General features: G+C 36.2%; 1 protein-coding gene across 3 annotated transcripts in view; it reads left to right on the top strand.

The window, feature by feature from the left end:
* Nucleotides 1-13,348, top strand: part of CASK (calcium/calmodulin dependent serine protein kinase) — a 228,278-nt gene that overhangs the window by 202,987 nt on the left and 11,943 nt on the right. For all 3 annotated transcript variants that reach the window (XM_072847953.1, XM_072847962.1, XM_072847944.1), the window contains 5 exons: nt 2,244-2,440; nt 3,718-3,833; nt 8,941-9,021; nt 9,113-9,193; nt 13,146-13,348. In XM_072847953.1, the coding sequence (XP_072704054.1) occupies nt 2,244-2,440; nt 3,718-3,833; nt 8,941-9,021; nt 9,113-9,193; nt 13,146-13,348 (678 nt within the window). The remainder of the gene's footprint in view (nt 1-2,243; nt 2,441-3,717; nt 3,834-8,940; nt 9,022-9,112; nt 9,194-13,145) is intronic.

The following is a 13,348-nucleotide window of genomic DNA, read 5'->3' on the forward strand; positions in this document are numbered from 1 at the left end:
CCTTAACTTTGTTACCTTGACGGTAGTACATGTCATCATGGACCAAAGAAAGATCTTCCCTCTCCAGAGAATTCCAAGAAAGCCCTTAAGGGCTATGGAGAGGATTCCCTGTGATTTGGTTTGCAGTTTTGATAATTTATTTTTTTTTACTGCAGCCTCCAAATCAACACATACCATCAAGTGATTTGTGATTCATCTTCAGTAACTCCTCCATTTATATATAGCCCTTCCAGAATCTGCCTCTGAATCTTAACTGTGGACTCAACCTCTTACTCTGCCACAGGTTTTAATAATAACTCTTGCAATTCTATTCAAAAGAGTCAATGGACTCCATGATCTGTTGTCTCTGACAATCTTTTTATAGTACTGTCTGGTTAGGTTGGCTGGAATATCTGTTACAAGGATAGATTGCTCTCACCTCATTTCCCATTTTTAAAGCTTACAGCTATATGGTTCTTTCAACTTTCTGTTGTCTTCTGAAGTTTCCAGCTGCCTGAATGGAAAGGCTCCATGAAAGACCTTCCAAGCTGTTGTGTTAGGTTTGGGTTTTCTTCTCATAAGGTATTTTTACCAGGAGAAGAGAGTTTGTTCAAGGCAATATCAGAATAATGGTGTTCCTCATACTCACATCATTTATAGTTACCTGGTTTTTTCAAGAGTCTTTTCCCATTCAACCAGCATATTTTTCTGGTAGCTTATCATCCTTGAAGACAGTAAGGGCTTGGATAACAGATACATTGCTATCTGTAAGGAAGTCTGTAATGTTCCATGAACAGCCAATATCTGGTGGATAATGGCTCAAACTGGAGCAGGGACTTGAAAAGCAAGGAAGTTTCTAGATGGTAAAAATACTGCTCACTTTTCTAGACCTATGTTAGATAAGGATGAGGGGAAATAAGGGATTGGTTCAATACTGATTACTTCATAGAAAGCCAATTACTAAATAAACGCAGTTGGTTTCAAAATATCCTATTTTTCAGGTGATAAAAAGTTGGGTTGCTTGTCTAAACTCACACACTCAATACACAGCAGAACAAGGGTCAGATTTAGTATATTAAAAGTTGAGTTCTATATTGGTATTATCATCTGATGCTCTCACAGTAAACAGATAAAAATGCATCAGGTACAAGATAGTAATGATTAGCCATTTTAAGTTAATTTATTCATATGTTGGGTTGCAGACTGGATTACTATAGAAATGAACTTTTTAAAGTGCCATGAATAGTGCTAACACTGCATAGTTACAGCTATTTTTGGAGCAGAATTTGAGCAAAGTTGAAAAGTGTTACAGTTTAAATGGAGGATATTACTTTGCAATGTAATTTTTTTAAAAAAAATCTAGTCAATTTTCATTAAGAAAATAGCAGTATAATATACATGGCTGTCTGAGATGTTATAGGGTGATGTTTGAAGTTCATAAACTGTAGAAATTACCCCATGACATTTAATTCCAATGTTAAGATCCTTGGATGTATCAGGGCTGTAATTAGCAACCAAAACTGGAGATCACTTGTATTTTTATTTCTAGGGTTGAGACCTCATTAACCCACAAAGCAAGGATTGGTATATTATTTTAAATTGTGAAGTCAGAATCTGAGTTCTTTCTGTTAATGTTCCTTAGAGAATAACTTACTCAAATCATTAGTTTTCATTTGTACAGAAGTAGACTTTTACTGCAAAACCCATGCAGAGGATTCCCAGATTACTCCCAAGTAACTATATGCGATAGGTGCAACACAGGACTTCCTATTTAATCTAAAAAATAAAGGTACTAAGTTGTCAGTCTAAATACTAAAGATCAGTAATGTAGCCTAAGTCCTTTATACTGTCCAATAAAATTTCCTGTCATACAAATTTTTAAAACATATCATGGGACTTCAGTTGGAAAGTACAGTACAGTTCAAGTTGTAAGCTGCTGGGTTTTAATCTGTAATGATTCATAATAGTTAATATTGATTTGAGGGACTCTATCAGTTTATTACATGTGTTCATTTTTGCTGTTTGGGTTTTACAGTGTGTAGAAGACATGAGCTTTCAAAGTAACATCATATGTCTCCATTGTTTCCTGGGGGGGCGGTCTGTTTCATTTTCAGCTGTCACTTACGCTTTTGCCATTCCATTTCTTCCCTTGCTTGTTGCAAACAGTATGTGTAGCTACATGCACAGATCAAATTTTCACCTGTTACTCTTAATACTGTACCAGTAATAATATCGCAGTGTCTTTTATAAACTCTTTTTTATAGATATATGTAAGAGCACAATTTGAATATGATCCAGCAAAGGATGACCTCATTCCTTGCAAAGAAGCTGGCATCAGATTCAGAGTTGGTGATATTATCCAAATCATTAGCAAAGATGATCACAACTGGTGGCAGGGTAAACTTGAGAACTCCAAAAATGGTACTGCAGGTCTTATTCCTTCTCCTGAACTTCAGGAATGGTATGACTTTTTTCTATAAAAATGAATTTAGCTTTGCTTTTTTTTCTGTCTTTCACACTTTTCATTGTTGTATAGCTAGTTTTTGTATAATTTTTTCTTTTAAAAAAAAAAAGTATATATTGCCTCAGTTTGTATGGCATTGATTTTTTTTTTTTCCTCGTATATGCATAGCAGTAAGGGTTGCATGCAATAGCATATGTGTGGTTATATTAGAAAAATAAACACCTGAGTTAGTAAACATGGTGCTTTCTGATATACTATGGGAAACTACGATTGAAGGCTACATACGAATCGTTTATGTAAGGGGGTTAAATTAATTTCTCTTTTAGGTTCTAACAGTGTTTTCATTAGTACTGCTTACGTGCAAGTGCTGCAGGAGTAAGGTGTTAGCAAGACATCAAGCACAAAGGTCATTGAGGGAGTTTTGGGGTTTTCTGTCCTTTTCATTTTTCATGTGAAAGCCAAAAAGTAGAAAGAAATCACAGTACAAAGATTCCTGAATGACAGGTTCAAGGAACAGCAATGGCACTGAGTACTGCAAAAGCAATGCAGAGCCTTTAAACAGCCTCTTGCAGAAGCTATTTAGTAAATATTTTAAACATATTGGCAGAAACTCCAGCAAGCAAGTCCTGGGCCATGAAAGTTATGGCCATAACTCAAGAAAGTTTATCAATATGGATAATCTAGCCCAAAATATTTCATACAAGATTTGCTACGTAAAAGAATTAGAGTGATGTAAAGGGTTTAACAGCACCTGTGCCACCTGGACTGGCTAAGGGACCTTTTGCTAGAAAAGAAACAGAGGTAGACAAGACGTTTCATTCCATCTCAAGAGCTCCCTTGCAAGCCCTGACATAAGGGAGACGCTGGTATGCATTGCAACAGGAACACTTGCAATACGTCATCCTAAAGATCAAGCTCAAAACAGTTCCACAACACAACTTGCTCTGAAGTAATTTACACCATAGTGGTCTTTTCAGACTTCATGCTCTTCCAGCCTAATCTGCTGCAAAGTGGTCTACAGCCATTTTAGTAGCTACCCTTCCTCCCATGCTCACTTGATCTGTGAGCTTTGATGATCTACCACTAAAAAGATATTCTTTATATCAAAATACCTCTGTATATAAATGCTTTTAAGTAATCAAAAAAAGGGTTTCGAAAAGTTTTACTGTACTCTTGTACTATTAAAAAGTCTTATTTTTCTAATTCATTCTGTGTGGCTTTTTAAAAATACATTGATTACAACAAAGAAAATATTTTTCTCTTCCATATGCCAGGCGAGTTGCTTGTATTGCCATGGAGAAGACCAAACAGGAGCAACAGGCCAGCTGTACTTGGTTCGGAAAGAAAAAAAAGCAGTACAAAGACAAATATTTGGCAAAGCACAATGCAGGTATGAAAAAAAAAATGCATGTATCTTTAACAGATTTAACTTTTTACAATCTGAACCTTACCATTAATTGTTCAGCTGGCACTGTTATATAAACCTAATGAGTTACTTAGGAAAATATAAATAAAATTCTGATTATGCCAACATTAGTCTGCTTGTTCTTTGCTATTTAAACATATAGCTTAATCAACAAGAGGCAAGCTGCAACAAAATAAATGCGTCATAATGTATCCTAATATAGGCTTACATTGTTTTGGGTTTTATATTTAAAGGAGCACTATAAACCAACAGGATATGAATTTTGCAATCTATAGAACTGCAGTGTACTCTACAGAAGACTTTTCAGTAGCATCCTTGTTAATATGTGTTCATAGTTATAGATTACATATGTGAAAACATCATGAAAGGGCTTTTTTCCTGAAGCATTACAGCTGGAAATGGAATAAGAGCCATTGCGTAGTCAGTGTGTTATTTACAGTTACCAAATAGAACAAACTGTGGAAGTTTATCCTCCTTGCAGTGATTTCTGCCTGAATGCTAAGTTTTGGGTTTCTATTTAGACTGCTGAAAAACTGAATTGTTTTAAAAAATTTTGAAAGTATCAGTGTAGAGTAAGAGATCCTTGCTGAGAAAAATTCATTAGTTTTAGTAGTAAAGAAAGGAAGACTCCTTCGTTCATGAGTGGAATTCAGTTCTTTTCTTCTTTTAATGTAAAATACTCAATGTGTTGAAACTGTTTCTATTGCTTTTGCATTGATATCACATACTGTGACGATAAATATGTTGTTGTGGTCTCCTGGGAGACTTGCAGAGATTTTTATTAGAATTAAAAGATATCCCTGTCCAAACAGTGTAATGAAATTATTTCATATATTGCATTAATTTCTGGGGTTTTTTCAGTTGCATTCTTGAACGCACCAATTAAACAATATAAATCTGTATTTTCACATTTCTCCTTACCTGTACAATCTCTGTGCAGTATCAGAGCTCATAATATATCAGTACTACAGAATTTATGTTTACTTAAAAGTCATTTGAAAATAAAATCTAAGAAAGTCAAAGAACAGTAATTGTCATTTATACTCCTTAATTCACCGTCACATTTAAGATGTTCACACTTAAATATAAAATTACTCATTACCCTGAAAACCCTTACAAGTAGAGATTGAAAGCTTTAACTTGTTTCCTTCCTTTTGCTGGTTTAACATTCTGGTTGTTTTAATGTTTCCATTTCATTGCAGTAGCACTAAACCATGTTTTAGTAATTATGACCTTAACAAAACCTGTTGAGAATAAACTGGATTTTATGACCTAAAGTCATAAAATATTTGACAATACTGGTTTTAAACTATTATCAATTGCTCCCAGCATACATTCCCACAGCATTGCTACTCCCTTCAGTTGTGCCAGTATAACTTTGCGTGGCCATGCTGTTAACTGGATTAACTGAAGAACAACCCAACAAAAAACATTGATTCTTTTTCTTTAGGGCAGTTACATTTCTTAATACAGTTCACAGTGGAACTACATAGTTAATAATGTCAGTGTGACTAAGCATGGGATGCTACAAAGGAATAAGCAAAGGAAAGAGGATGGCCAGGGAAGGAGAAGGAGCAGGCAATATTTTAGGAGCAAAACTAGCTCAAAGACTTTGTATCAATTAAATCCCTGACAGGAAGGTAATCTAGACTTTCCTATATTGATGTAGGGGGGACATTTTGAAGAAGGCTGACAGCACTTTGAGTCGCAGTTTGCCTGCCTTGGTGCTTGCCACCATCAGTGCTGTTAGTCACTTTACATCAGAGCACAGTGTTTGCCAAAAATTAGAAACATGAACATTAAAAATTATCAAAATGACCATAAAAGAAACTGTTCTTTTCAGAATACCATCTGACACTTCCCCTTTCCCCGAAGAAGTCAAAAAGTTAATGAGAACACAGATTGGAATCAAGATTTCTCTTAGAAATGTTTATTGATCTTTGTGTCCTTGAGGTATTAAAGGTGACACCAGTAATATTCTGGGGAATGACGCCAAATGTAGGATATAAAGAGATTCACTGAAATCCTATGGTGCTCGCCTGAGTTTAAGTTTAACTAAGGTGGTACTGAATTTACTTTCTCTGAACTACTCTCTCATGTCTGGTATGGTTAGTCAGAAATACGGCAACACTGGCTTTTGCAAGCTTTCAGTGCATCTGTCTCAGAATATAAAACAGATCTTTTCTTCTGTTGGATCCCAAATAAGTATAATTAATTTGGAACTGAGAAGTCTAATACAGATGTTTAAATGTTGCTCTTAAAAGAAAGTAGAATTTATTTCTCTTATATCTTAGTATAAAATTCCATAAATTCTTTAGCAGTATGTAATCTATTTGGATTTCCCTGTTATTTTTGTCTTAGAGATGAGACTGAACTGGGGTGCTGAGAAATGACCTAGTAAAATACTTCATAGTCAACTACAATTTGTGTGGCTAGCTAATGATTTGAGAGGGAAGATTTTGGTGTGATATATTGGGATATTACTGGAACTAGAAATGAAATTATTCTGCAAATCAGACATAGTTTATGAAGTAAAGAGGAGAATATTTCAGTTACCTTTTATAATTAAAAGCAAATATATTCTCCTTTACAAGAAAAATATCATCCCGTTTTTCTTTCCTCCATACTTGATATTAGAGTATTGTGTCCTTCAACAGACAATTTCATGATCATACATCTTATCATTGTAAAGTCAGTTTTAGACCAAAGCCCACAGAAAAATATTTTTCATTATTAGGTCCACAGATGTTTTTATAAATGCTCTAGAGATATACTGCAGTGATATCTAGATATATTTGTTATTTATTTTACTGAAATGTTATTGCAGGACTTCATAAAAGAACACTCTTTAGAACATACTAGAACTATGCTTTATATTATGCATAATGTAGAAAATTGCCAAGCTTTTACAAAATATGTTTATCATTTCTTAATGTGATTTATTTGCCTTGTGTTTAGACTATTGCATGGTAGAGTTTATTTTGTGCATATACTTTTTATTTTACTAATATATTATGAGCCATATCTCAATGACCCCTGTACATTTTTCATGCTGTCTTACTCCCAATGGCCTCTGTGCATGTAAGTAACCTGTCAAGTGACAATGCCTCTTTATTTGCTTCTTAATGTTTCCTTTCAAGAACTCCTTTTCTTTATTAGCTAGTAACACAGAAGCATTAAAGTTCAGTCTTTAAATGTGCCCTGTATTCCTCATATCTTGTGTATATTAAAAAATTAATCATTTTTCTTTTGCATTTGAAAACCCTACAATCATTAGTTAACTCCATGTAGACTGAGACACATCTTCTCCATGCTGGTGGTTTGTGATGAAGGCATTAATATGTATCATTTCTGTTGTTTGTTCCTGTTGTTTGTATCTAACATAATGTGGTTTTGTTCAAGAAGAAAATAAGGGATTGATTTTTTAATTATTTTTTAATGGGAAAAGATACTTGCAGGCCTAGATGGTTAGAATGGTAAAACTGTTTAACATGTTGTAGATTTTTAGCCCTTTCTAATATGAAATGAATTATTAATTAGTTTAAATAGTGTGAAGGTGCAAAAAGGACAGTAGTAAGATTCCATGTTTGTAGATTTGCAGAATGGGAGAAAATTATGACTAAATTCTTGCTTGTAATATTTGGGGAAAGGCTGAAAGAGATTCTTCTTTAGGATGAAATTCAAAATGCTTCAAATGGACTAGGAAGTTTTCATATCTGTATCTCTTCCAGGTCTTAGAGTTGAGTATGTCAGTTGACTAATTTGTAGGTTGACCATATTGAAGTAGTTGTACTTTTTCTGTACGGTAAAAAGACTGCCATTGAATTGAAAAATCTGCCCTATAAAAAGAAATATATTAAGTTAAATCCCTTGCTGCTTTAACTGGGACTTTAGTACAAAGAGCATGTGCTTTCTGGTAGGCTCCACAGTCTTAATGCTGATCTTGGTGGCTGGGGACTTCTGGAGCAAGCAAACTAAAGCTCCCGCCACTGCCTACTTTCCTAAGGGGTTTTGGATAGGGGGAGAGCAAGAGGGAGAGGGGTATATCCAGACTCTTTTAGGAAAGATGGATGGGATATAGTTAAGGTGAATACACCAGTTTAGGACTTGGAAACACTCAGATAATCCCATACTTTAGATGGAGTCTCTCCTCCCTTCTTTTTATAGCACGCATAAATACAGAACTGAAAACTCTTGTTCGCTATTCTGGTCACAATTGCTGATTTGTGTAATCTTTATAATTAACTGCCTCCTGGCTTCTTTTTTCATTAGAATTCTGCAAGAATTACCAGAGATGATGTGTTATTGGGCACAGGAGGAATAAGCTGGTTTTAATGAACAAAACTTGATTTGTCAATCATTACATACCTTGGCAATTGACAATAGATTGATAGACATTATGGAATTCATCCAATTTCAACTGCAGTTGAAATTATTTCTGAAATAATACTTTTACAATTTTTCCCTAAATATGGTGGAGGTTCTTTTATGTAATGCCATCACTTTTCATTAGAATTCTTCATTCTGTCACAAGTTTTAAAAGCATGTCAATTTAACTAGCACGTGTGTTTAAAGAGAACTCTAATTACAATTAATATGGTGGTAGTTTTGGAGAATACCACAAAGTATTAACATTCTTCTCTATACATTTCTCATAGATGTTGTTAAAACATGATTGTGCAAGTATCCCTATCTTTAGTGTAAATAGATGTTCTCATATTGTATTCATGTTGGTCACTGTCTACAGATTTTTCTTTAGTATTGCTATTTCTTAGGAATGCAAACGTGAATGGCATGCCATTTTAGCTAATTTTTGTGGTCTGCTGAATACTGCATGAAAGGACATGCAAACTTTCCTGAGCATTTCAGTAGCTTTGTTATTGCTTTTTAACAGTTTTTTAAATGAACACTTTTGTTAAAATTGCATAATGAAATGGTTTTATTTTCCATAATGTATTACTTTGTATTGTAAATCTAAAACTTGCTAAAATACAATTTGTAGCACAATTAATTATCACCCTTAATATGCCTTTTTTTTCTTATCCCTGTGGGGGTTTCTTTTGTGTTTTAGTGTTTGATCAATTAGATCTCGTCACATATGAAGAAGTAGTAAAACTGCCAGCATTCAAAAGGAAAACACTAGTCTTACTAGGTAATTTTGAGTTATTATTCTGAACATAACAGCATAGTTTTGAACCCCTTCTGGTGGAAAATTTATAATTCATTTTTGTGTTGTGGATTAGGTGCACATGGTGTTGGAAGAAGACACATAAAAAACACACTCATTACAAAACACCCGGACAGATTTGCTTACCCCATTCCTCGTAAGTAGCAACGTTCAATGTAGTGCAAAATTGTTTGCAGCATCCTGGGCAGAATACCCGTTGTAGTGTGTACATGTGTTCAGTTCTCCTGAGACAAATCCTATCTTAAAGGTGGGAACTGCGATAGGACTGGGTATATTTCTTCTTTTGGTTTTTTTTTCAGATGGAGGGGTAGTAAGTAACACCACTTTTACATTGAATGTTTCCTAGTATTCACAAAACTTATTGATAAGCGTACTTCTCTCTGCCCCAAATGTTTGTTAACTTCAAATGAAGGCTAAAACATTTTTCATTTTTCTCTGCTAATTTTACATTTACAGTTCAGGTAAGACTGGAACAGCCATGATGTTGAAAACTCTGTATAATTCCCATGAGAAGAAATATAAACTGCATTTAGAGGAAACCTTTAATGTCTACCTTATCTGAATGTTTTAAAGTACTTTTCACAGCCTAGCCTTGAGGACTGGTATTATACTACAATAACTTCAAGTTTCCAGAGATGACAATAAGAAAGCACAATTAACTTCACTGCCTACAAGTGGGTTGTTACGAAGAGCACAGGGGTGTTTTCCCTTCATGACAATCTCTACCAATACCATGGCAGGAATTGCATATGCTACTACATGATCTCTTGGAGATGCACCCTTTTTCCTCAAGCTAGGCATTCTGAAACGAGCATCCAACAGCTAAATCTGTCCGCTCTATTTCAGGCTGACTTTGGAAACACCATACATGGCTCAGAAGTAACATTGAAGACCGTTATGCATCAATTTAATTTTCCTTATACTTTGTTAGTGCTTTACCTTAAAATTGCACTTAGGTGGTTTTCTACCTATAAGGATTTTGTTGTTGCTAGAAAGTATTGTTTTTAAGAACTTATCTGTAAACCTATTTGGAAGGGGGAAAGGATTAGTTTGCTGCTGCTTTAAGTTCGCTAGACTTGCTCACTAAGGAGTTAGACAAAGACCAGTGCCAGCAGAAGGAAAACAGAAAGTCCTAGCCCTTTTGAAAGCATGAACCATTAGATGACCCCAGCAGCAATGTGAAACTGCACTGTTTTTCACACTACTGTTTATATCTAGACACTAAAATCCTGGATTAGACACTTTAAAAGTGTGGTGCCAGGAGTATGTGATGTACATTGTGCCTATGTTATTCAATACAGACAAGGCTGTATGGGGGGAAGGGAGTAGTAACCCAGCAAATAAGTTCTGCATTACAAAGAACTAAAACAAAGAGTAATAAATGTTTTACAGTACCCTTTTCACCCAGTCTCTCTCAAGTACTAACTGTATTGCCGTGGGGAGGTAGAAGCTGAACTAGTTATTTTATCTTCAAATACCTATTAAAATGGACTCACTTGTACCTTGATGACCATGCCTTGACGATGATTGCCCGCATTAGGTTCTCGCTCTGTGGAAGCACTGAAATTGCTTCTCTGATTATATAAGATGACTAAAAAGACTAGGCTGCAAATCAGGATGGAATCCAGGTACTTAAGCATCAGTATGATGTTTAGGTGCCCGTTTTAGACATCACCTGACCTCCAGCCCCACTCCAGAAGAGCAACAGTCTCCTTTAACTCCTGTGTTACATCTAATAGTCTTAGGTGGATGTTTCAGATTTAAGGCATTTAGGGCATCTAAAATAGCACTTTATGCTGGTGTCGAGACCCAAATTACTTCCTTAACTTAGTGATATAAATAGATCATATAAAATATATCACATACACTTTAAGTATTATGGGAACCTGATCTGTCTTTCAGCTGACTCTAGGTAATTTAATTTATTCTCTCCAACTCTCTGGATGGATTTTACTGCATTTTCTGCATTATTTTACAGAACCATGGTAGGAGTAGGTAGCTTTTCAGATAGGCCTTAAGTTGGGTGTGGAGTTTTGGGGAATGCTTTATGAAGAAATTCTCTACCTACTGGAAACCTGATCATAAAGATCATGTCACACACAGTGGTAGTTAATTAAAAGGATTAGTAGGCCATACATCTCTTACCGCATAGGTCTGCAGAAGCAATATATCCGAAAAGTATGTTATTGCTATGTAGCTTTCATTTCTCTTGACCACAAGTAATCAGGCCCTTACCCACTTTTTAGACTTACACTTTCACACTGAGAAGAAGAAAACCTCATAAGAATTTAAGTAAAAAAAAGGAAAATACAGAAATGTTTTTACAAAAGAAGAGGACTTGGGGGAAATGTAAGAGTATGTAAGTTCAGCAGACCTACGGCAGCAGTGATTAGTATAGTGATATTATATGGTTTATATGATCCATTGTTCTTGAATTCCTTAAAATAATAACTATGATCTATAATATTTCTATAGAACTTTTCATTTTTGTAATATGCTAACTAATGCTCAGAACATTGCTAATTAATCCTCAGAACACTAATAGGTATAATTAAAAAGAGAAGATTAGTTCAATTTTTTGATACCTTGTTAGAAATTATGATAGGGTTGTTGGAAGATACGGGATTAGATTGGGAAGAGATGTGGTGTTTCAGATATATCACCAACATAAATGTGATAGTGGAAAAATATGAGAGTAAATCAGTATGTGAGGGAATATTAGAAGATAAGCAAATGCATATCAGCGTGCCTGTGGGCAAAAGAGGAGCAGATGACCTACAGAATCACAGAATGGTTGAGATCCTTACCTCTGGAAGTCATCTGGTCCAATCCCCCTGCTCAAGCAGGGCCACCTAGAGCCAGTTGCCCAGGACCATGTCCAGGTGGCTTTTGAATATCGCCAAGAATGGAGACTCCACCACCTCTCTGGGCAACCTGTGCCAGTGCTCGGTCACCCTCACAGTTAAAAAGTGTTTCCTTACATTCAGATGGAAGTTCCCATGTTTCAGTGTGTGCCCATTACCTCTTGTCCTGGCATTGAGCACTACTGAAAAGACCTCCATCTTCTTTACACCTCCACTTTAGATATTTGTACTCATTGATGAGATCCCCCCTGAGCCTTCCCTTCTCCAGGCTAAACAGTCGCAGCTCTCTCAGCCTTTCCTCATAGGAGAGATGCTCCAGTCCCTTAGTGCCCCTTCACTGGACTCTCTCCAGTATGTCCATGTCTCTCTTGTACTGGGGAGCCCAGAACTGGACCCAGCACTCCAGGTTTGGCCTCACCAATGCTGAGTAGAGGGGAAGGATCACCTCCCTCCACCTGCTGCCAGTACTTTGTCTGATGCAGCCCAGGATACGTTTAGCTCTTCTTTGCCACAGGGGCACATCGCTGGCTCATGTTCAACTGAGTGTCTACCAGGAACCCCCACAGGGCCTTTTCTGGAGAGCTGCTTTCCAACTGGTCAGCCCCCAGCGTGTACTGGTGCATGGGGTTGTTCCTCCCCAGGTACAGGACTTGGCACTTCCCCTTGTTGAACTTCATGAGGTTCCTGTCCACCTGTTTCTTCAGCTTGTCAAGGTCCCTCTGGATGACATCAGCCACTCCTCCCAGTTTTGTATCATTGGCATCCTTGCTGAGGGTACACTCTGCCCCATCATCCAGATCATTAATGAAGATGTTGAACAGGATTGGGCCCAGTACTGGCCCCTGGGGTAAAATGGAGATGTTAATTGAATTGTTTAGAAACTATAAAAACTGTGAGATCTGGCCTTTGTTTGCTGTTGAAAGCAGCTGATAGAGTCTTATAGTCTTGACCAGGTAAAGGTTATTTATGACTTTCTGTTCTTCCTCTGTTACCTTTTGATTTTTACTTTTCCACATCCCTTCATCTCCTGCTTTTCCCAACACACATCACCCAGACTCCTGCTTTTCCCAGCCCCTGTCATTCCGCCTACCCTGAGCTCATGCTTCACTGTTCTATATGTGATTTGACATGTCATCATTCAGTGAATAAGTATAGATAAACCAAACAAAAAGCCATATATAAGCTTAATACTGCTTTTGTACTAAAAATATTTTGTATTTTCAGACACAACCCGACCTCCAAAGAAAGATGAAGAAAATGGGAAAAATTACTACTTTGTATCACATGACCAAATGATGCAGGATATATCAAACAACGAATATTTGGAATATGGCAGCCATGAGGATGCAATGTATGGGACAAAACTGGAAACAATACGAAAGATCCATGAGCAGGGACTAATTGCAATACTTGATGTAGAACCTCAG

This window comes from Ciconia boyciana, chromosome 1, assembly GCF_034638445.1.
Source record: "Ciconia boyciana chromosome 1, ASM3463844v1, whole genome shotgun sequence".
Lineage (NCBI taxonomy): Eukaryota > Metazoa > Chordata > Aves > Ciconiiformes > Ciconiidae > Ciconia > Ciconia boyciana.